General features: G+C 34.8%; 1 protein-coding gene across 1 annotated transcript in view; it reads right to left on the bottom strand.

The window, feature by feature from the left end:
* Positions 1-919: 919 nt before the first annotated feature.
* The window catches only part of LOC134848368 (breast cancer type 1 susceptibility protein homolog), a 38,338-nt gene continuing 17,953 nt past the window's right edge, over positions 920-21,304 (bottom strand). Inside the window, exons 4-7 of the mRNA XM_063865779.1 lie at positions 13,932-14,115; positions 12,920-13,041; positions 12,644-12,787; positions 920-1,178 (exon numbers count right to left, since the gene is read on the bottom strand). Coding sequence (XP_063721849.1) covers positions 963-1,178; positions 12,644-12,787; positions 12,920-13,041; positions 13,932-14,115 — 666 coding nt within the window. The 3' untranslated portion in view covers positions 920-962. The remainder of the gene's footprint in view (positions 1,179-12,643; positions 12,788-12,919; positions 13,042-13,931; positions 14,116-21,304) is intronic.

Genomic DNA, 21,304 nt, shown 5'->3' with positions numbered 1-21,304 from the left:
TTTCAAATTCTGTGAACATTGAAAGGCAACAAAGCCTTGCAACAAAGCGCACAGTGATTAATCGCGTAATGTACCATGATAGAAATCTGAGAAAATAATCCAAGGAAGACAATGCCCAAGTCCTTAATTCGATTTTATGAAAACAACTAGGACAAGCGTAACACGTGCAATTTAAGGTTCGTGGAACCCAAAAAATTGGTTCTTTTCCAGTTCCCTTATTATTTTTTTTTTGAAATTCGAGTCATGAAAGTTGATTTCAAATGATGGCTCTTTTCCACTAATCTTCCACTTTCATATTTTCTATTTCCTCAGTAATCTTACGTGTTTTACGTGAGAACAAAATTCAGCGCAAGCTAGTTTTCTTTTTAGCAAATTAGAGCGGAAAAAAATGTGGTCGTACGCTGCATGTTTTTTGAACAGGAAATGCTTTTGTTTGTTCAGTTTCTTGGCTCTTTTCCAGTTTCCCCCCCCCCCTCTCAAATTCAACTTTGAAAAGCTTATTTAACGTTGTCACAATGCAATGCAATTTGGTGTGGTGAACAAATCGACAACTGTGAACAGATTTGTTCTTCATACTTTACAGCGTAAAATCACGCATTTAGCCGTAATAACACGTAAAACAAACATAAAACTCGGTATTTTGAAAGGTGGGGGGGAAACTGGAAAAGAGCCAGTTTCTTTAAAAGTTTACATTGAAAATGGTTCGTTACGATTTTACAGAAGGAAAGACCATTAGCCTCATTAATTATTTTTAAGTTTTTTTGATTGTTCAGATGAAAAACCAGTTCGAAATTTCTCAATTTAAAAGTAATAACTTCTACATCAAACAAACAAATTCTGAAAGTAATAACTTCTACATCAAACAAACAAATTCTGAAAGTAAGAACTTCTAAATCAAACAAACAAAGAAACAAATAATTTTCAATTTCATCAATTGTTTTGAGTATTGGAATTTTGTCTATTCACGCTGACAGAATTGTGGTATCCAAATCTGGTTGGCTTTTTTCATCAATGTAAATACAATAATCTTTGCGTGGAAGCAACTCGCTTCGGCTAACTGAATCGTATAGCCACTCCACGCGCAACAATGGTAGGCAGCACTCGTCTGCCAACTTTCTCGCATCGGGCGAGAAGTCTTCATTCGCCAGTATTATCCGGCGTCTATTTCCATAGCAGTCCTGTTACAAAATAACAGATGGTACCACTTAATTGGTTGAATGTGTACAGCGGGTTCTCAAATATGAAAATTAGCTTAGTACAACAAAAAATTAATACCAAAAATCAATTTCACCTGTATTAAAACTGAAATACAACTAGAAAAACGCAAGGAAACTGAACTCTGCGTGCGGTTTTTTGATAAATTCACCAAACGAACGCTTTATCAAAGCTAATTGAGAAAAAACTGAACACAAACCTGCATGGAATGAACAATTTTGTTCTATACACTTTAAACAACAATGATTCAAAATAACAATTTAGTTCCTCCCAAATAAATAAATGATTTTAACTTGAGGTAAGCCAGATCAAAAACGCAATTTTACAGTTTTTTTTGTCAAGTACCACATCAGTTAAGAAAATATACATCTATGTCAGTAAAAACTATCAGTTTTTGAAAACGTTCCAGCAAAAACATCGTAGTATTTTCTCTACTCGCGTTTTTATCACAATTATTATCCTGGTTTTGATAGAAGGAAAAAAATTTTTGAAAATTTTTTTAGACAATTCGAATTTGTCTTCTTCTAGCCGCATTTTATAAGCAATGATTATCCTGGTTTTGAAAAAGGGAAGAAAATGAGGAAATGTTTTAGACAATTTTCAAAAACACAACTATTTTTTTGAGAAAATTCATTCATTTTTGGTAGAACTGCACACTTTTGCTCAATCTCTGAAGTTTTTTTTTTGTTTTTTTTTCAGATGTACTAAATCATGGTAAAATAGAAAAAAACTTTCTAATTTAGTTGATGTTTTGAACTTGTCAGCAAAAAAAACAACTTTTGTGACCAATCACCATCGGTTTTCGTGGCAAAAAAAAGTCAATGAAGCCAAAAACACCGAAAAAACGACTTTTGAAGAAAACCAATACAACTTTAAATGCGTAATTTTCAATATTTGAAATAATGGACTTTAATATCAGATTTAGCTAGTAGTTTTCGAGAATAGTGACGAAATTTCTTTGACAAGGTAAACATTTAAAAAAGAAGTTTTTCTGAAAACCATAACAGCTTTGTATAAAAAAAACAGGGTAAAACAGATTAAGCAGGGAAAAGCCGAGCGCCATGTTAGTTTTAATGAACGATCAACCACAGTATCAACAGGTTAGTGAGTTAGGTATGAGGCGTATAACTCATAGAGTGATTTCGGATAGGGTACACCGTCTGCTCGCAACGCTATCTTATTTTCGGCCAGATAGATTCGTGCAACTTCTAGTCTAATACCGATCCTAATCTTACTCTTATATCTACTAGTCTCAGGGTGTTTAACTAGTCTCTGCTGGGCTTAATAGATCTAAAGTATACTGGTTTTATTGCGGCTGCTGAAGTTCTCGAGGAGAGGTAACTAATCTCTAAGTTAAATTTTAATCTCTCTGGTGCTGAAATTACAAGTAATTTCAGCACTTACAAATAAGTCGGTTGTTAGTTAGATGGATTATGATTGGTTAATATTAAATATTTTACAGTGGTAAAATATCTAATTTATAAATAATAAAATGTAGTTTAGATCAGGTTACACCCATCCGGGGTTTACAGAGTTTTTGAGTTTTATCTCTTTTCTTCTGCAATTGAAGGATGGATGATGAACGTTGGTATTTGGCGAACATCAAATTTCTTGTCCGGTTTCTCCTTCAAGAGAAACGTTCCAGAACGCTGGAATGATGGACATGAAGTTATCGTCTTGTCGTTCGACAACGAATGCGATCCCCAATGAAAACAATGCGATTTCAAAATGGTTTGCTATGTCAGGTTTTTCTGTATTAGTGGAGAACTGTCTTGTGTTCACCCTCGTCTAGAAATGGCGTGAAATTCGTGTTTGGAAGGGATGCTTTGTAACTCGGATCTGTACGTATACTTGAACATCGAGGTGGTCATTGGTTTGGTTCAATGAAGTCCTTTGCTGCGAAGTCATGTCGTACTCTAAATCCTTTGAGTCGTGATTGGGACGGCATGTCGGTTGTGTTTTTTAGCCATTCTCTTATTCATGTTGTGGTGGGATCATCTAGTCTTTGGATGTTCGTCTTTGTTGTTGTGTATGATCTATGTACTGCATATTATGATTTACATTTTATAAATTTTTGTTAATTGGTTTTAGTTATGATCTTAATTAGTTGTTTTCACAAAAGCGTTTTATTTTAGTTCAGTTATTTTGAAGAGTTACTCAACCTTGAGTACCTCTTATTAAAAATAGAAGTGTGGTCACAAAGCGTGCGTGTAGCGCGGTGGGTTAGGCCGGCTATAAGCATGCTCAGGACGTCCTCTCTGGTGGGTTAGGCCAGGAGTGGGAGTATGATTTCGTGCTGTTTCTTTGAGGGGTCCTGTTTTGTGATAACTTTTTATGTTGGTTTTTTTCTGGTCTTTCCTTGTTACTTTTGGTTGTGTCCTTTTTTCAAAAATCAAATTGTTTTTGGTTTGGGTTTGTCTTTCGACTTTTTTGTGTTTTATTATTTCTTTCTTAGACTTTGTAATAGTCTTCAAAAGAATAAATTATCCAGTTTTAAACTGGGTTAATCCGGTTTGGGTACCGTTGGTTTTCTTTTCTTAGTCATGCTGTTATTTTGATGAGTTATGGTATTTAGTAAGCTGCATTGGTTAGTTTAGCGTAGTGTATAACTCCATTCCAACCAGGTTAAGCAAAAGTTGGAAACTTGTTATCGGTTGTTTGAGTTATTGTTAGTGAAAGCTTGAAACATAAAATCATTATTTCAAACAAAACTTCGTGGGCGAGCTGTGCGAGTATGGATAGAATTCTTGTGCGAATGAATGAAAACATTGAAAAGGTTAGTACTGCTTTCTCATTTTATGAATTTATTGCTTGAAATTTGAAATTTACTACATTTGGGGAAATTTTAAATTATAAATTTTCATCGTTTTTGAATTTTACTGCTTCTTGGGGAAATAATTTATAAATAAAATTACTACATTGGCTATGAATTTTACTACTTCATTTAGTGCGAAAAATTTAGTATAGCAAAATAGTTTTAGCAAATAAGTTTTAGCAAAAGAAAATACTAGTTTTGTATTCTAATTTAACAAGTTTGCATTTTTATTTCTTTTTCTGTTTTTGTAGATGATAGTAGTAAGAAGACTAAAAAGAGAATTGAAACATTTATAAAGAACGGCTAGTACAATTTGAATTATTAGTTAAATTTATTTGAATTATACTTACCTTAGTCACCGGAAAAAAGCCATGGGGGAAGATTTCGAGAATCAAATCGGATGTTGTTAATAATTTGGCTAGTATGCGAATGACGTTTTTAGTTTGAAGCAGTGGCCAAAGCAATTGAAGTGCTTTGATGGTGTTTAGTTCTTCGGTGCCTACTGCCAACTCATGAGGTGTGTTTTGTATTAGATTGTTAATTTTGTGATTATATTTAGTATTATGAATGAATTCTAGTATGGGAATTTCAATAGGTTGGATGAACTCATGCGGGATAATGAAGGGTCTTGATTCTTCATCATTGAGGGTCTTCGTGAGGGGACAGAATATATACATTTGGGTAATGGGGTCATAGTTACGGAGGATGCCGTGGAGGTTAGTAATTTTAATGCAATATGTAAAATTAAGAAAAAATGGTGATGTGTATTTCGAGTTAAAGAATTGAAAACGATGGTGGGGTTGTCGTGATAGTGTGTGTAAGTCAAAATGGTTTTTTATAAAACTGAATTGTTTTGAAAATTTACTGAATTGGTTGATGTATTTGGGAGATTCCAATGGTTAGAACATACGTGGTTGTTATTTTTTCGATGAAGGTGGTTTGGTTTTGATGTGTGTAATTATAGTTATATTCTGCAAAACTGCTTCTTGTGAACGTTTTTCGTGGTCGTGACATTTTTATCACAATTATTATCCTGGTTTTGATAGAAGGAAAAAAATTTTTGAAAATTTTTTTAGACAATTCGAATTTGTCTTCTTCTAGCCGCATTTTATAAGCAAGGATTATCCTGGTTTTGAGAAAGGGAAGAAAAGGAGGAAATGTTTTAGACAATTTTCAAAAACACAACTATTTTTTTGAGAAAATTCATTCATTTTTGGTAGAACTGCACACTTTTGCTCAATCTCTGAAGTTTTTTTTTGTTTTTTTTTCAGATGTACTAAAACTGAATCAATCATGGTAAAATAAAAAAACTTTCTAATTTAGCTGATGTTTTGAACTTGTCAGCAAAAAAAAACAACTTTTGTGACCAATCACCATCGGTTTTCGTGGCAAAAAAAAGTCAATGAAGCCAAAAACACCGAAAAAACGACTTTTGAAGAAAACCAATAAAACTTTAAATGCGTAATTTTCAATATTTGAAATAATGGACTTTAATATCAGATTTAGCTAGTAGTTTTCGAGAATAGTGACGAAATTTCTTCGAAAAAGGTAAACATTTAAAAAAGAAGTTTTTCTGAAAACCATAACAGCTTTGTATAAAAAAAAACAGGGTAAAACAGATTAAGCAGGGAAAAGCCAAGCGCCATGTTAGTTTTAATGAACGATCAACCACAGTATCAACAGGTTAGTGAGTTAGGTATGAGGCGTTTAACTCATAGAGTGATTTCGGATAGGGTACACCGTCTGCTCACAACGCTATCTTATTTTGGCCAGATAGATTCGTGCAACTTCTAGTCTAATACCGATCCTAATCTTACTCTTTTATCTACTAGTCTCAGGGTGTTTAACTAGTCTCTGCTAGGCTTAATAGATCTAAAGTATACTGGTTTTATTGCGGCTGCTGAAGTTCTCGAGGAGAGGTAACTAATCTCTAAGTTAAATTCAAACCTCTCTGGTGCTGAAATTACAAGTAATTTCAGCACTTACAAATAAGTCGGTTGTTAGTTAGATGGATTATGATTGGTTAATATTAAATATTTTACAGTAATAAAATATCTAATTTATAAATAATAAAATGTAGTTTAGATCAGGTTACACCCATCCGGGGTTTACATAGTTTTTGAGTTTTATCTCTTTTCTTCTGCAATTGAAGGATGGATGATGAACGTTGGTATTTGGCGAACATCAAATTTCTTGTCCGGTTTCTCCTTCAAGAGAAACGTTTCAGAACGCTGGAATGATGGACATGAAGTTATCGTCTTGTCGCTCGACAACGAATGCGATCCCCAATGAAAACAATCCGATTTCATAATGGTTTGCTATGTCAGGTTTTTCTGTATTAGTCGAGAACTGTCTTGTGTTCAGCCTCGTCTAGAAATGGCGTGAAATTCGTGTTTGGAAGGGATGCCTTGTAACTCGGATCTGTACGTATACTTGAACATCGAGGTGGTCATTGGTTTGGTTCAATGAAGTCCTTTGCTGCGAAGTCAAGTCGTACTCTAAACCCTTTGAGTCGTGATTGGGACGGCATGTCGGTTGTGTTTTTTAGCCATTCTCTTATTCATGTTGTGGTGGGATCATCTAGTCTTTGGATGTTCGTCTTTGTTGTTGTGTATGATCTATGTACTGCATATTATGATTTACATTTTATAAATTTTTGTTAATTGGTTTTAGTTATGATCTTAATTAGTTGTTTTCACAAAAGCGTTTTATTTTAGTTCAGTTATTTTGAAGATTTACTCAACCTTGGGTACCTCTTATTAAAAATAGAAGTGTGGTCACAAAGCGTGAGTGTAGCGCGGTGGGTTAGGCCGGCTATAAGCATGCTCAGGACGTCCTCTCTGGTGGGTTAGGCCAGGAGTGGGAGTATGATTTCGTGCTGTTTCTTTGAGGGGTCCTGTTTTGTGATAACCTTTTATGTTGGTTTTTTTCTGGTCTTTCCTATGTTTCTTTTGGTTGTGTCCTTTTTTCAAAAAACAAATTGTTTTTGGTTTGGGTTTGTCTTTCGACTTTTTTGTGTTTTATTATTTCTTTCTTCGACTTTGTAATAGTCTTCAAAAGAATAAATTATCCAGTTTTAAACTTGGTTAATCCGGTTTGGGTACCGTTGGTTTCCTTTTCTTAGTCATGCTGTTATTTTGATGAGTTATGGTATTTAGTAAGCTGCATTGGTTAGTTTAGCGTAGTGTATAACTCCATTCCAACCAGGTTAAGCAAAAGTTGGAAACTTGTTATCGGTTGTTTGAGTTATTGTTAGTGAAAGCTTGAAACATAAAATCAATATTTCAAACAAAACTTCGTGGGCGAGCTGTGCGAGTATGGATAGAATTCTTGTGCGAATGAATGAAAACATTGAAAAGGTAAGTACTGCTCTCTCATTTTATGAAATTATTGCTTGAAATTTGAAATTTACTACATTTGGGGAAATTTTAAATTATAAATTTTCATCGTTTTTGAATTTTACTGCTTCTTGGGGAAATAATTTATAAATAAAATTACTACATTGGGTATGAATTTTACTACTTCATTTAGTGCGAAAAATTTAGTATAGCAAAATAGTTTTAGCAAATAAGTTTTAGCAAAAGAAATTACTAGTTTTGTATTCTAATTTAACAAGTTTGTATTTTTATTTCTTTTTCTGTTTTTGTAGATGATAGTAGTAAGAAGACTAAAGAGAGAATTGAAACATTTATAAAGAACGGCTAGTACAATTTGAATTATTAGTTTAATTTATTTGAATTATACTTACCTTAGTCATCGGGAAAAAAGCCATGGGGGAAGATTTCGAGAATCAAATCGGATGTTGTTAATAATTTGGCTAGTATGTGAATGACGTTTTTAGTTTGTAGCAGTGGCCAAAGCAATTGAAGTGCTTTGATGGTGTTTAGTTCTTCGGTGCCTACTGCCAACTCATGAGGTGTGTTTTGTATTAGATTGTTAATTTTGTGATTATATTTAGTATTATGAATGAATTCTAGTATGGGAATTTCAATAGGTTGGATGAACTCATGCGGGATAATGAAGGGTCTTGATTCTTCATCATTGAGGGTCTTCATGAGGGGACAGAATATATACATTTGGGTAATGGGGTCATAGTTACGGAGGATGCCGTGGAGGTTAGTATTTTTAATGCAATATGTAAAATTAAGAAAAAATGGTGATGTGTATTTCGAGCTAATGAATTGAAAACGATGGTGGGGTTGTCGTGATAGTGTGTGTAAGTCAAAATGGTTTTTTATAAAACTGAATTGTTTTGAAAATTCACTGAATTGGTTGATGTATTTGGGAGATTCCAATGGTTAGAACATACGTGGTTGTTATTTTTTCGATGAAGGTGGTTTGGTTTTGATGAATGTGTGTAATTATAGTTATATTCTGCAAAACTGCTTCTTGTGAACGTTTTTCGTGGTCGTGACGGTTTTGTCATTGGTCTATATGTCTGGTAATCCATATGTGAATACTTAGGAGCAATAGAGGGTTTAACGGTTGATTGTGAGGTTACTTGTGGTAATGTTGTATTTCTATTTTTTGGTGTTGCAAGATTTGGATGTATTGGTGAGATACTTTGTTGTGTAGTTGTGACTGTTGTGTGGACTATTTCTTCATTTATGAAGTGTGATGGTGTCTGAATATCTTGCTGTGTAAGATTTCTAGTTCCATTGAGGTTTTCATGATGTATTACTGTTGAATTCAAGCTATTATTTTGTGTGTCGGGTGAAAATGTATTATAATTTAAAGGTGTTGCATCGATTGTTAATGGTATTATTCTTACATAATCTGGGTGAAGAGATATTGTATCTATTGCCTGGCTTGAGATGTCTACGAGAAAATTTAAAAATGCTGGATGAGACCATTCAGGGTCCCAAACGTAATCTGATTGATCTGCAATGAGTGTCGTCATTTGTACTTTGGGGTCTAAAGTTTTTTCTTGCTTGTTCAATTAAGTCGATATTGTGTGTGAAATAATCAATTAAAAACCATGCTAGTATTTTTTGTATATCATGTTTAGTTTTGTGAAACATCATTATTTGTAAAATTTTCACCAATTGCGTTTAAAAATGTTGAGAATGCGGCGATTTCGTTTCGTACTTTTGTGTGTTTTGATGTATTGACTGGTGATGTACTTTGAGCTTCTGTTCTTTCTAATATAGATAAATAAGTATAAATTATTGCAAAAACTTCGTTGGTGAATATCGAGTTTGCTCTTTGTGAGTTGTGATATTGTATGCTTTTGATATATTCTGTGAATACATTTGAAAATTCTAAATCAATATCGTCTGTTTGAGTAACATATTTGTTATCTGGTGTTCTTGGTGTACTGATTTCTATGGTGTAGATTCCGTATTGTTGCGTGAGGTTACATATTCCTTTTAAATAATGTTCTATAACTTGTCTTTTGATTTTTACATCTGGAAATTCTGATTTGCATGGACTGATTCCTGGGTTAAACAAATTTACGAGTAAATTTTTGCAAAATCCTGTCTGACCTCTATCATTTCGTGAATTTATACTAAAAGGGAAAAACTGCTTCTTCGTCTGCACTTTCGTCACTTTGAGTGTGGCTCATTTTTTCGTTTGACAACTGTTAATATGTATTTATTAATATGTCTAATTGGTTGATTCCAATTGTATTAATGTACTGGTTTGTTTTTATGTTTCTTTTTTATTCTGTTCTTTCCTTTTTTCGATGCGATTGAAGATGTTTCTGAATCGGAAAAATATATTGGATCCTGGGTTGGATAATTTTTACTTATTGAATCTCTTATTTTGTATACTGCATCTAGACTACTGACTTCTGATTCGGAGAATGCATTTCTATGTTTTGAAAATCTTTTTCGTGTTATCTGTCTGTTTGCTTAAAATTGTTCTTTTTAATATCTGTCGTTTTGTGTGAATGTATTCAACTGTTTGTGTATGTGGGGTTATTACAAGATCGTATTCTTGATTGTCTATTTCGCAGTTGTTTATTACGATTGTTTGTTTGTTTCCTAGGTTTTTCAATGACATAAGGTTTAGGATGATGGATGCAAAATTGTTTTTAGTGATTTTAATTTCCTAGACTGTTAGTCCTTACGATTTTTTGGTTAGCTTAACCTGGGTCTTTTTGTTCAGGGTTGGAGAGAAAAGTGTGTCGATTCCGGAGAATGACTTCACTTTCTCGTGACTAGTATAAGTTAAGGTGTTAACTTACTTAATCTTACTTAGGGGTAGTGATTGTGTTCAAGGGTTGGAGAATAGTAAATCGATCCACAAGGTTCAGGTATAATTAGAACGCAAGTAGTTCGTTAGATACTATTTTAAACTTACTAAGTTTAAGATTTATCCTGGGTCGTATTAGAGGAGGGGTCAAGTGAAGGATGAATAACCGAACTTCTTCACTGTTTAGTTTAATTTGAACGGTTAGTATTTGAAAAATTTTCCATTAGCATTAGTCCTGGGTCTATTGAAAAGGTTGGGTAGTGAATCGACAATTGAGGTCGTTAGACACTTGATAAGCGGGTGGGGGAGAACAAAATTGTTCCTTGTGATCCAAGGATAAGCCTTGATGATCAGAATTAAAACTATAAAATAGAAAATGAAATTAGATCCAATGGAAGCCTTGATGATCTGGTTTAATAATGAACAGAATTAAGTTTAAGAGATATAAGATTTAAGATTTAAGATTGTGAAATGTTTAAAATTAATGAAGTTTTAGTATTGATGATATAAGTTTATTTATGATTGCTGTTATGTTTAGGTGATGAAGCTGGAACAACAAGATGATTTATATTTACTAACAATTTTATTGTAATGCTACTAATTTTTGTTTTTTATTTTCAATAAATTATTTTTATCAAATATTTTTATATAGTAGTGCAGAATTGAAGGAAACGATTTGGGATGTTTTTATCAATCGTTATTGAACAATAATAGTTTTAATTAGCGCCTGAAAAATTCATTGAAAATTTTCTTCAAAAATTTTTATGTTTACAAATGAAAATCTAAATTCATTGCTAGTAAAACTCTAAATATAAAAGTTTTTGTTGGCTTTTGCCGTACGACCATGAAACTAAATGACAAGTTTCTATGTAGTCGTATGTCGTCTCTTGTCCGAGGTCTTTTTCCAATACCGGGTAGTTCTCGTATTGTACGGAATAGCGGCTCTGATCTATTGAGTCGTAGAGACCATTCAATTAAATTATTGTCGTTTAACATTTTGGAAATGTTTTGTCTATTTCTCATCTATTTTTGGTTAATTCTAAGCTATCTTGTTTTTTAAGGTCTTTATTCGAGACTTATGGTCGCACCAGACGAGGTAAGTATGAGGCGTATAACTCAGAGTAATTTCGGATAGGGTACACCGTCTGCTCGTCACACCATCTTATTTTCGGCCAGATAGATTCGTGCAACTTCTTAGTCTAATTCCGATCCTAATCTTATTCTTATATCTACTAGTCTCAGGGTGTTTAACTAGTCTCTGCTAGGCTCAATAGAACTAGAGTATACTGGTTTTATTGCGGCTGCTGAAGTTCTCGAGGAGAGGTAACTAATTTCTAAGTTAAATTCAAATCTCTCTGGCGCTGAAATTACAAGTAATTTCAGCACTTAACAATAAGTGGGTTGTTAGTTAGATGGATTATGATTGGTTAATATTAAATATTTTACAGTGGTAAAATACCTAATTTATATGAAATAATAAAATGTAGTTCAGATCAGGTTCCATTAGTTTTTGAAAAGAAATGAGTAACTTTCCACAAAACAGGAAAAACTGGACATTTTCAAAGGCCATAATTTTTGTTTCAAAAGGCAGGGCATAGGCGCTTCCGCAGGTATATATCGCATAACTGATTTTCTGTCTCCGTTCAGACCTTAATCTCCAATTTGGCAGGGCAGTTTTTGAGAAAAGTCAAAAAGTTTTAAAAATTAAGCAAAATGAGAAGGGGATATCCCATATTTTTTTCTTTCGATTGAGACCTTCTTCTCTGATTTGTGCATTTAATATTTCAGAACATGAAAAAATTCAAAAAAAAAGTACCACTAAAATCTAACTTCTGAAACTTTCGAAGGCCGTAGAACGTGAGGTAAAACGAAAAGAGACAATGTAAATATACAGGCACATAGAAGAACAGCCGGTTTTTCCATTGACTCCATTTTGAAAATTGGCTCGGTAGTTTTTGAGAAAAATTGAAACTTCTGCGAAAAGTGCAAAAAAAATTCAAAGCATACATTTTCATAATACATGTTTTCTTTTTCAAATAGGACCTAAAACTAACCAAAAACAAAGCAGCAACTTATGCCATTAAATTTATGCTGAAATAAGCCTAAATATTTTAAAATTGAAATATACTGAAATTGCCACCATATGAGCACTTGTATTTGCAACTTAGGTTAAAAAAATTCTTCGTAAAAATTCACTACGTTTCGTTTGTGTAACTGAGTAGTTTTTATTTGGTTAATTGACAATTTAAGTGTTACCATGCGAATTGCGTTTCCATTAAGGAATATTATAGTTGCATTGCATTGCACACGCCAGATTAAGCAGTGCATTGCACAAACCAGATGAAATAACCTGTGTATGAGAATCAAGCCTAACTTAACATTTTACCGATAATGAAAAGATAACCAATGATCAACCATTTTAAAGTTTTCGCGGTTTTGTACGTAGATTCCACCAGCATTTTTGACGAGTCTCCATATCACTTCGATCCCCGCTCTATCACTTCGATGATCAAACTTTTCCGCACAGTGGAAGACACAGAAGCGCAACAGGTCTTCACCCTGGAAACATGAAATTGATTACTTCAACTCCAGATGCATTTTTAAAAGAATTTTTTCAGAGCCTGTCCAAAACAGGAACAGATTCATTCACGTCAAATCTTCCATAATAAAAATACAATTGCTTCTTCTTACAGTTCGCCGTCTCTGTCTTGCCCTGGCCGGTCCCCTGTGACTCAGCCCGAACATCGTCTCTCCTTCTATCTCGAAGTCAGCTTCATGTGCTCTCCTCCCAAGCTTGGCACACTCTTTGACCCCTATTAGCAAGCATTTCATACTTTACTTTATATAATGAACGAAAGTATAACGAATCTACTTTTATAACACAAAAGTATGTTCCGATTTGATAACGCTTGCTCCTCGAAGCGAATAAACGCGGGTCGGCGGTAACTCGAATCCCAGGCCTTACGATCGTAAGACACAAGGAAAAGTCTAGTTCTTCCCTACAAGTACGCTTGCTTACGCAAATGAACTGTAAAACTGAGGATCTGCCATTGAAACTTCGTAAGAGCCAACTACTTAAAAATAATTGCATTTTAAACTAATTTTTAAGCTAAGTTTTCTTTAAAAATCCTCAAACTTCGCGCTGTTGTATCAACTAAAACAAAATTAAAATGATCTCTGATTATATCAAGAATTGTAGAAAGGTGAATTTTCTATGTCAAAATTGTTTTCAGTAAAACCCAAAATCAGCGGCTACACCATTCGAGCATCGATAATTTGGTTTATTTTATATCCACGAAAAATTAGCAGAAACTTACTATCTCGCAAGTTATTCAACATTGTTATTTAACATTCAATTTTCTTTACAGTGTTAATTATAATTTCTAACATTGATGTTAGCTATTTCTTAGAAATGTGGGTACTTCTTAGAAAAACACTTCGCTTACAACTGTTCACCAGATTGAATATCATTCCGCTTTCTGAACTCTTCAACGATGTAATCACGTATGGGAAGCTCAGAACCCAACTTGGCGTTGAGAAAGTTGGAAAACTGGCATGTTTTTTTTTCAATAGTTAACTGTTAGTTGGTTATTTTCGAAAATAACATACAATTTGCCCACCCCGTCTCGCGTTATTAACTAAAAAAATAAAAAAATATATCAACTTGAAGACTACGATGCCTACAGATGCGTGTACAACTTACAGGCGAAATCCACAATCCAGAGGCCCTTGGAAACAGCTTCGAGGTACTTCACGGTCCTTTTACACATCCAAATCCCTCCACTATCTGAATCCGGTACCCTCTTTACTACCAGATGTGTCGTCTGGTCAGTCACCTGCTTCTGACAAACCCCACCCAGTTTTTGGCATACCGAATTCACTGTAAGCTTAAACATACAAAATAATGATACTAAACTGAGCAGCAAAAGGCATGCTTTAAACACAAAAATTCCATTTTTATATAAGTGCAAATAAACTTAGTTTATCCTATGTAGAGTTTGCTTTATTTTATTGTTTCTACATATACAAAAACTTCGGTCAAAGGTTTAATTTATCCCATTGACCATAATAAAGTTTTAAAGTTTTATCACTTTGTATGATTGAAACCAAATTATTAGTATTTGAGACAACATAATATCGGCAAATACACAGAGACGAAGCGGAGCTTTGCAAAACTTCCGATACAATTTAAACAATGCATTACAAGATATTGAAAGTTACATTTTTAGAAAATACAGCAGAAAAAATGAATCGATGAAACTTTATCTACAAAAACTTCATATCTTTCGTTGAGATGACGTTCATAAACAGCCGTAGCAAACAAGGACAATCAAAAAACGAGCGTCAAATAAGGCTGAAAATAACTTGGGTCGACCCTCATTAAGCCGAAAACGAAACTAGTGTTAAAAAATTTCAGGTTATATTTATAAAATCAAAATTTTAAGAACCATCACACATCACGCTGTTTTTATTGAACGTTATTAAAAAACAGTCAAAAACTCAACTTTTTGAACTTTCTGAGGGGCGGAACTTTTTGTGGTGTGCCGGAAAAAATTGGTCGTAGCCACTTATGCGGGAAGTTTCCACAACCCGTGCTTTTTATTGGACCCAAAATATCAGATTTGTGATGGGTGCTTTTTATTGAACCCAAAATATAAGATTTGGGATGGTAGTTTTCGAGAAAAAAATCCTTAAGAACTCGTTCATAAAAAATTTAATATGTCTTGATAGAAGTACACTCCAGGCAAACATGCCAGACTTTTGAATTTTAAAACAGCAACAACGGAACAAAATTTACGAAAAGAAACAACCGACAATCTTTGAGCAGACACAAGTTGAGCCGGAAAAAAATAAGGATTTTATAAAAAAAAAGTTTAAGGTCCCACCTTAAACAACAATGGACAACACTTGCACTTGCAACTACAAAGATATTTCTTAGGTGAATTAGTGTGTGGCACCTAAGCCAACGATCTTTGAGCTGAAACCACTTGTACCGAAAAAAAACAAGTTTTTGATTTTATAAGTCCCCCTTGAAACTAGAATGAACATCGATTGCAATTGCAACTACAATGAAAGTTGCTTACAGCAAACAAAATCAGTGATGTAGCAACTAAGCCGACAATCTTTGAGCACACATCACACTTGCAAATTGAATGAAAACCCGTTGCGGCGATTTAAACGGCAAAATTTGAGCGAACATTCGAAAATCCAAATATGCATTTTTCTTTATTTTTTTCCAATATTAGTATAGTAAAAGTGGCTAGGAAAATGACCACTTTTAACACCCCCCCCCCATTTTTCGGTGTGCCGTTGTACTTACCACTTTTAACCCCCAAAGGGGTTAAAGCCCCTACTTTTTCGGGCACGCATGTTTTAAGGGGGGTTTTGGTTGGTGCTTGGAATTAAGTTTTGGTTGGTGCATGTTTTCCCTTCTGAAGTTTCGGGGTATTGGCTTGTTTACATGTAAAATGACGTTATATACCTATTATATGCAACCAAACTATATGTTATATAGGAAAGAACAATATTTTGGCAGCGTAGCTGAACTGTTGGCTGCGGTGAACGATTTCCTTCAAAAATGCATGTTTTATTGCTGAATCTCGAAGAAAGGAAAATTCGTCAAGTGCAGCGGCCGCCACCTCTATTCAGGCAAAAATGAATGATCTATTTGAACAAAATAAGAATGAATTACCCGAAAGTTGAGTTCGTCGAAATCGTTGAAATAAAATAAAGTAAAATAAGAAAGGGGGATGTTGAGGAAGGGGACTAAAAAATATAATTTGATTAAAAAAAACCTCTTCTTTATAAGAAGAGGTGAGAAAAAATGGAGCTGCTGGGCAGTCTATCAGCCCCAGCAGATCGGAAGCCCTGCACGCAATCCATTTCCCGAGGGCGACCACGTCCCTGAGTTGCTCAGAGAGGAGTTCCCACAAAAGTCCGGGGAAGGGGTTTCCCCTTGGCCCACTGGCGCGTTTTGATCCACAGCTCCTTCACCACTAGGACCTCAGGATCGGGCCCAGCCTTATACCGAACGTGTACTTCCTCAACTGGGATGTTTATGAGGGTTAACCCTCCGAAAGGGATTTTCACAAACTCTAGGTATGATGGCATCTAAAACAAGCAAATTAACATTTTAAATCACATGTTATTGTTCATCAAATAAAAACTTTTGGAACAGCAGGTTTCGGAAGGTGATAATTTTGCCAAAATTTCCCTAAATTTTCCCCGAGTTGAAAATACGCTCATCACGACAACACAGACAGAAGAAATTGTACTTTTAGCTGCGTGTTATTTTCAACCAGTTTAGAAATTTGAAGTTTGATAATCAGCTTAGTGACAAAGTCAAACAAGAAGTCAAATCAGGACAATTTCAAAAGTAGCATTCGACAAATCAAATGTTTTTACAAGTTTTTGTTTCCAAGCTGATTGAAAGAAAAAATAAAGCGCAGACTGAAAATTTATGTTTACTAAAATGTTAAAATTATATGAAAAAGGCTGATGGTCTAATTTAATGTATATCACCGAGTTGTAGATATCAGCTGTTGGTATCTAACAGGTTACTTTTATTTCCACTGTTTTGAAATTCAGCAGGCTCGAAGAGTGTCGGAAAAAATGAAATTCGAAAAACGTAGAGTTACCTCAACAGACTTGGAAACCATTCATGAGATTTATTTGACTGTGAAAAAAACTTATCCGGAAGTTCTGACCGTCGGAATTACTTTCTGGCTGCATGTTCTCTGTTTTTCTTTTTCAGTGAAAATGATTTAAATTATGACGTAGCTATTAAACTTAGGCCATATGGAGGTCTTATTGGCATAGACGACTCTTCCTTGGACAAATATTTTAAAGATTCAAAAATACTACGTCTGCATGCAATTTTACATGACACTGCAGGTTTTGTTGACGAAGTTTACAACACGGGTCCCACTTACTGCTATATGTTACCCTGGAAGTGTAACAGCAGTCTGATTGATCATTTGATCGGTATTACTTTCTGTTTATTCGTCAAACTAGCCAGACCAGAACTCTATCAATTAGAATAATGAGCGAACAATCAGTCGTGATAGATTTGGAAGGATTTCGTGATAAAAAAGTACCTGTATAGTTAAAGAAATAGCCATCACGACTTCTGAAAATAGCGGCTCCCTTATTTTTCTACCTCCAGTCCCTTTCAACTCACTACCCAAAGCTGAACAAAAAGCGTACAACTGGTTAACGCATTACTTGCACGGAATTCACTGGGAAAGCGGAGATTCTTTATATTTAAACCTGAATCAGATTATTCAAAGTTTTGTTTTGAGAAATCCTAACACTGTATTTTACGCCAAAGGAAAAGAGAAGGCTGAACTCCTTGCAAAGTACTTGGATCGAGAAGTTGTGAATCTTAATGAATTGGGTTGCCCGAGAATTGAAAACTTACAATTAAAGAATTATCCATCTTGCAATAGACACTTACCTAATAACAACTCTAGGAATCACCGTTCACTGAAAAAAAACGAAGGTCTTTTTTGACTGGCTGACAAATGAGCAACAACGAAAGACTAGCGGAGACGTACCTATTTCCAAATTTAGTGTTCTTGGCTTGGATGACACCAGAGAGTGATGTCAAAATAACTCTCACCAGAACAGAACATATCAATTGCCGAGGTCAAGTTGTGCAGCGGAAAGGACAAATTACTCTATCAGGAGACGAATTGACTACTTCAAGAAACTTTTTCCCAGTGATTGACCAATTCATCTATTTTCAACGCCACAAGTAGTCCAACGGCCAACAAACGAGGAGTATGTCTTCCCAGGCTAGTCTTAGTGCCCAAACGTCAACCCGGAGTTCAAATGGATCTTCAAAGCAGTGACCTACTTGAGGAAGTTCAGAAACTAGTAAAAAAGAACTCTGTAAAGAAAGTTGTATTTCATGCAAAAATTGAATATGTGCCAGCCAATTATATTGTAGAAATGCATGACAATCACATAACTACTGACTCTACAAGTTATACTCGATAAGAGATTTTTATTGTTCTGAAGTATAGATAATACATATTTTATGACAAAAACACATTTTTTCATTCTCATTAAGAAACTAATGTTATAGATAGAGAGTTAGAAAGAACCAGATAGAGAGAGAGAGAGAGAAATAAATCGAACGACTGAATGACTGAATTAGCGATTGATGAGCCTGATGATACTATAGTTACCAATTTTGCTTATGATCAAACAAACACTGAGCAAAAATCTTGGAAGTTTTGCAATGATGTTACAGTCCCCAGATCAGAAGTAGTTTTTATGTCTCAAATGGTTTTAATTTTCATTTTACTTACTTTTTGTATCTATTAACTTTCTTGGACGCAAATAAGCTGTGAAGAAACGTCAGTTTGGTTTTCAATATTGTCTGGTTTAGTTGGGTACGTGCTACCAAACCCGAGGATATGAATAAAAGTATTGATACGTCGACAAGACTGTTTATGGCAGTTGTAGGACCGTCAAGATCTGGAAAAACAGAGTTGATTTTCAAGCTATTGATAGGAAGATCATTTTATCTCAAATTTCATAGAGTGTTATTTTTTTACAAAGATATTTAACCTGTAGTAATGGACGAGTTAAACGCTCGCAGAAGTCATATTGAATTTGTAAAATTTGACCGATTCGATCGTTTGAGAAACATTGAAACCATTCTGTTAGTGATTGATGACTCATGCGAAGAAATATACAATAATAAAGAAATCGTTAAACTAGCAACAGCAGGAAGACACAGGGGCTTAGATGTTATTTATCTTAAACATAATTTATTCCAACAAAGCCGATGGTCACGAACTATTGATTTGAACACACCTCACATCATTTTATTCAAATCACCTCGTGATATTCAGCAACTTGATCAACTCGGAAGGCAACTTAATGCACCTAAAATCTTACGTCAATCGTATGAAGTGGCTACAAAAGACAGCTTCGGACATCTATTAATAGATTTAGATCCCCGAACATCAGACTGTCTCAGATACTGTTCAAACATAAGACCACCTGGTCCGTCAATTTTCTATTTACCATTAGATAAAGCAGAAGTGACACCCATCACAAATGAACGCGAAAAAATTATTTATTCTGCAGCGCATGGTACAGTTGAACCCAACTCAACTACGAGGCTTCATTAGAAAAAAAACATCAAATAGTCAAATCATATCAGTTGTTTGTGAATGCTTGATCAATGTAGTCAACGGTAATGTGGCTGTCAGTATCCCAAACCTCAATAAATTCGAAACAGCATACAAAATTTTAATCAATCCAAAAACGAGTCCTGAAAAAAAACGAGCTATTATACTGAGCAAACAAGGATTTTATCTAATCAGACAAATATTTTATTTTTGCTTCAAGTGTTTGACTGCATAGAAACGGCAGCAGAAGAATTTGTTCTAATTCCAAAGCATATGTACATCAGAGATCAAACACATGCAGCACAGATTTTGCTTGACAACTCAATCAAGCACAAGAAACAGCAACTATCATATTTGAACCGTTTGAGACCACTAAATGAATCAGCAAGAACAACAACATCAGCAATTGATACGCCAGCAGTCATTCCCCCAACCCCTGAACCACCTATTGTTGCCAAAGCAGAAAACAATCCACAAAAACAAGCTTTCCCTCTCACTTCTCAAGATGATGATGATGATGTTGATGATGATGATGATGAAGGTAACGAGAAGGGAAAAAGTGATGAGCTTAGTGAGGCATTATCCACAGAACGTATCCTGTTACAATTATAGCTCATGGACTAACACAAACTTAAGCGAGCGAAAAAGTTCTTGAAGCAATTAAAAAGTCAGAGAGAGTCAAAATAAATAAAGATAATGAAGAAACTTACGTTGATAAAGTGCCAACCGGTCTTAAAGCATCAGTTTTTCTGTATGATATACAACAACAAACTAAAAAACTCTACAATCCTGCTTTTATACTGATTTTGAGGTCACTCAAACTTGATGAACGGTTGCTTATGAACAAGTATGCCAAAGTCGCGGTTCAGTCAACGAATACGGAACAAGCTCAACAGAAACAAAGAAGCAGAGGTTCCACAAATTCCCCTTCAAAATCTACATGCCTCTTTTTCCTTTCTCCCGAGAAACCGTCGTCGTCGTCGTCGTCAACAAAATCCACCTCAAAAAGCAGCCAGAGACGCAAAACCAGAAAGACTGTTGCAGACAGTGAAAGAGAACGCTCACCGCAAAAAAACAAACGAGAAGAAGGTGCAGCAGAAGAAGAAGACTCCGAGTCGTACGAAACGCCCCATAACGATTCAGATTCTGCAACGACAGAGAAGAAGAAGACAAAAACAAACAAAAAATGGCAAGATTACACCAGCTGAAGAAAAAATATTGAAAACTAAATGATTAAGTAAAGGTCCAGCATTGTTTGGCAGTGTACAAAATTTAAAAGAGGAATCAAAAATTTCACGAAGTAAAGTGAAACGTTTTTTACATACAGAGCCAGCATATACAAAATACCGAACAGTTCGTCGCAAAACACCACGCCTCAAAGTGATAGTTTATGACAGACGAAATATGGTCAATTGACCTGGCGTATGTTGATAAACTTGCAGATTACAACAAAAATATTAAATATCTTATGGTTGCAGTGGATTGCATGTCCCGCTTTCTACGTGTACAACCATTAAAATCAAAGTATGCCACCTCAACTGAGGAACCATTCAAACAAATGATAAAAACAAAACAGCCAAAAAAAGTCTGGGTAGATAAAGGCACAGAGTTCAAGGGGTCATTCAAAACATTATGTGAGGAAAAGGACATGGAAACTTATACAACAGAATGTGAAAAAAAATCCGCTTTCGCGGAGAGGAACATTCGATCACTAAAGGGTTTGATTTATAAGTATTTGGAGGACAAATGGACCTACTCATACATCGATAAGCTTCAAGATTTTGTCAACACAATTAACTCGAGAACAAATCGCGTTACCAAAATCGCCCCGGATGAAGTTACCAAAAAGTACGTTCCACGTCTCATTTCAATAAGAGTGGAACAATCGCAGAAACTACTACGCCGACCAAAGCTCTACGTTGGTGATTTT

This window comes from Symsagittifera roscoffensis, chromosome 6 (assembly GCF_963678635.1).
Source record: "Symsagittifera roscoffensis chromosome 6, txSymRosc1.1, whole genome shotgun sequence".
Classification (NCBI taxonomy): domain Eukaryota; kingdom Metazoa; phylum Xenacoelomorpha; order Acoela; family Convolutidae; genus Symsagittifera; species Symsagittifera roscoffensis.
This window is presented reverse-complemented; position numbering and strand designations above follow the sequence as displayed.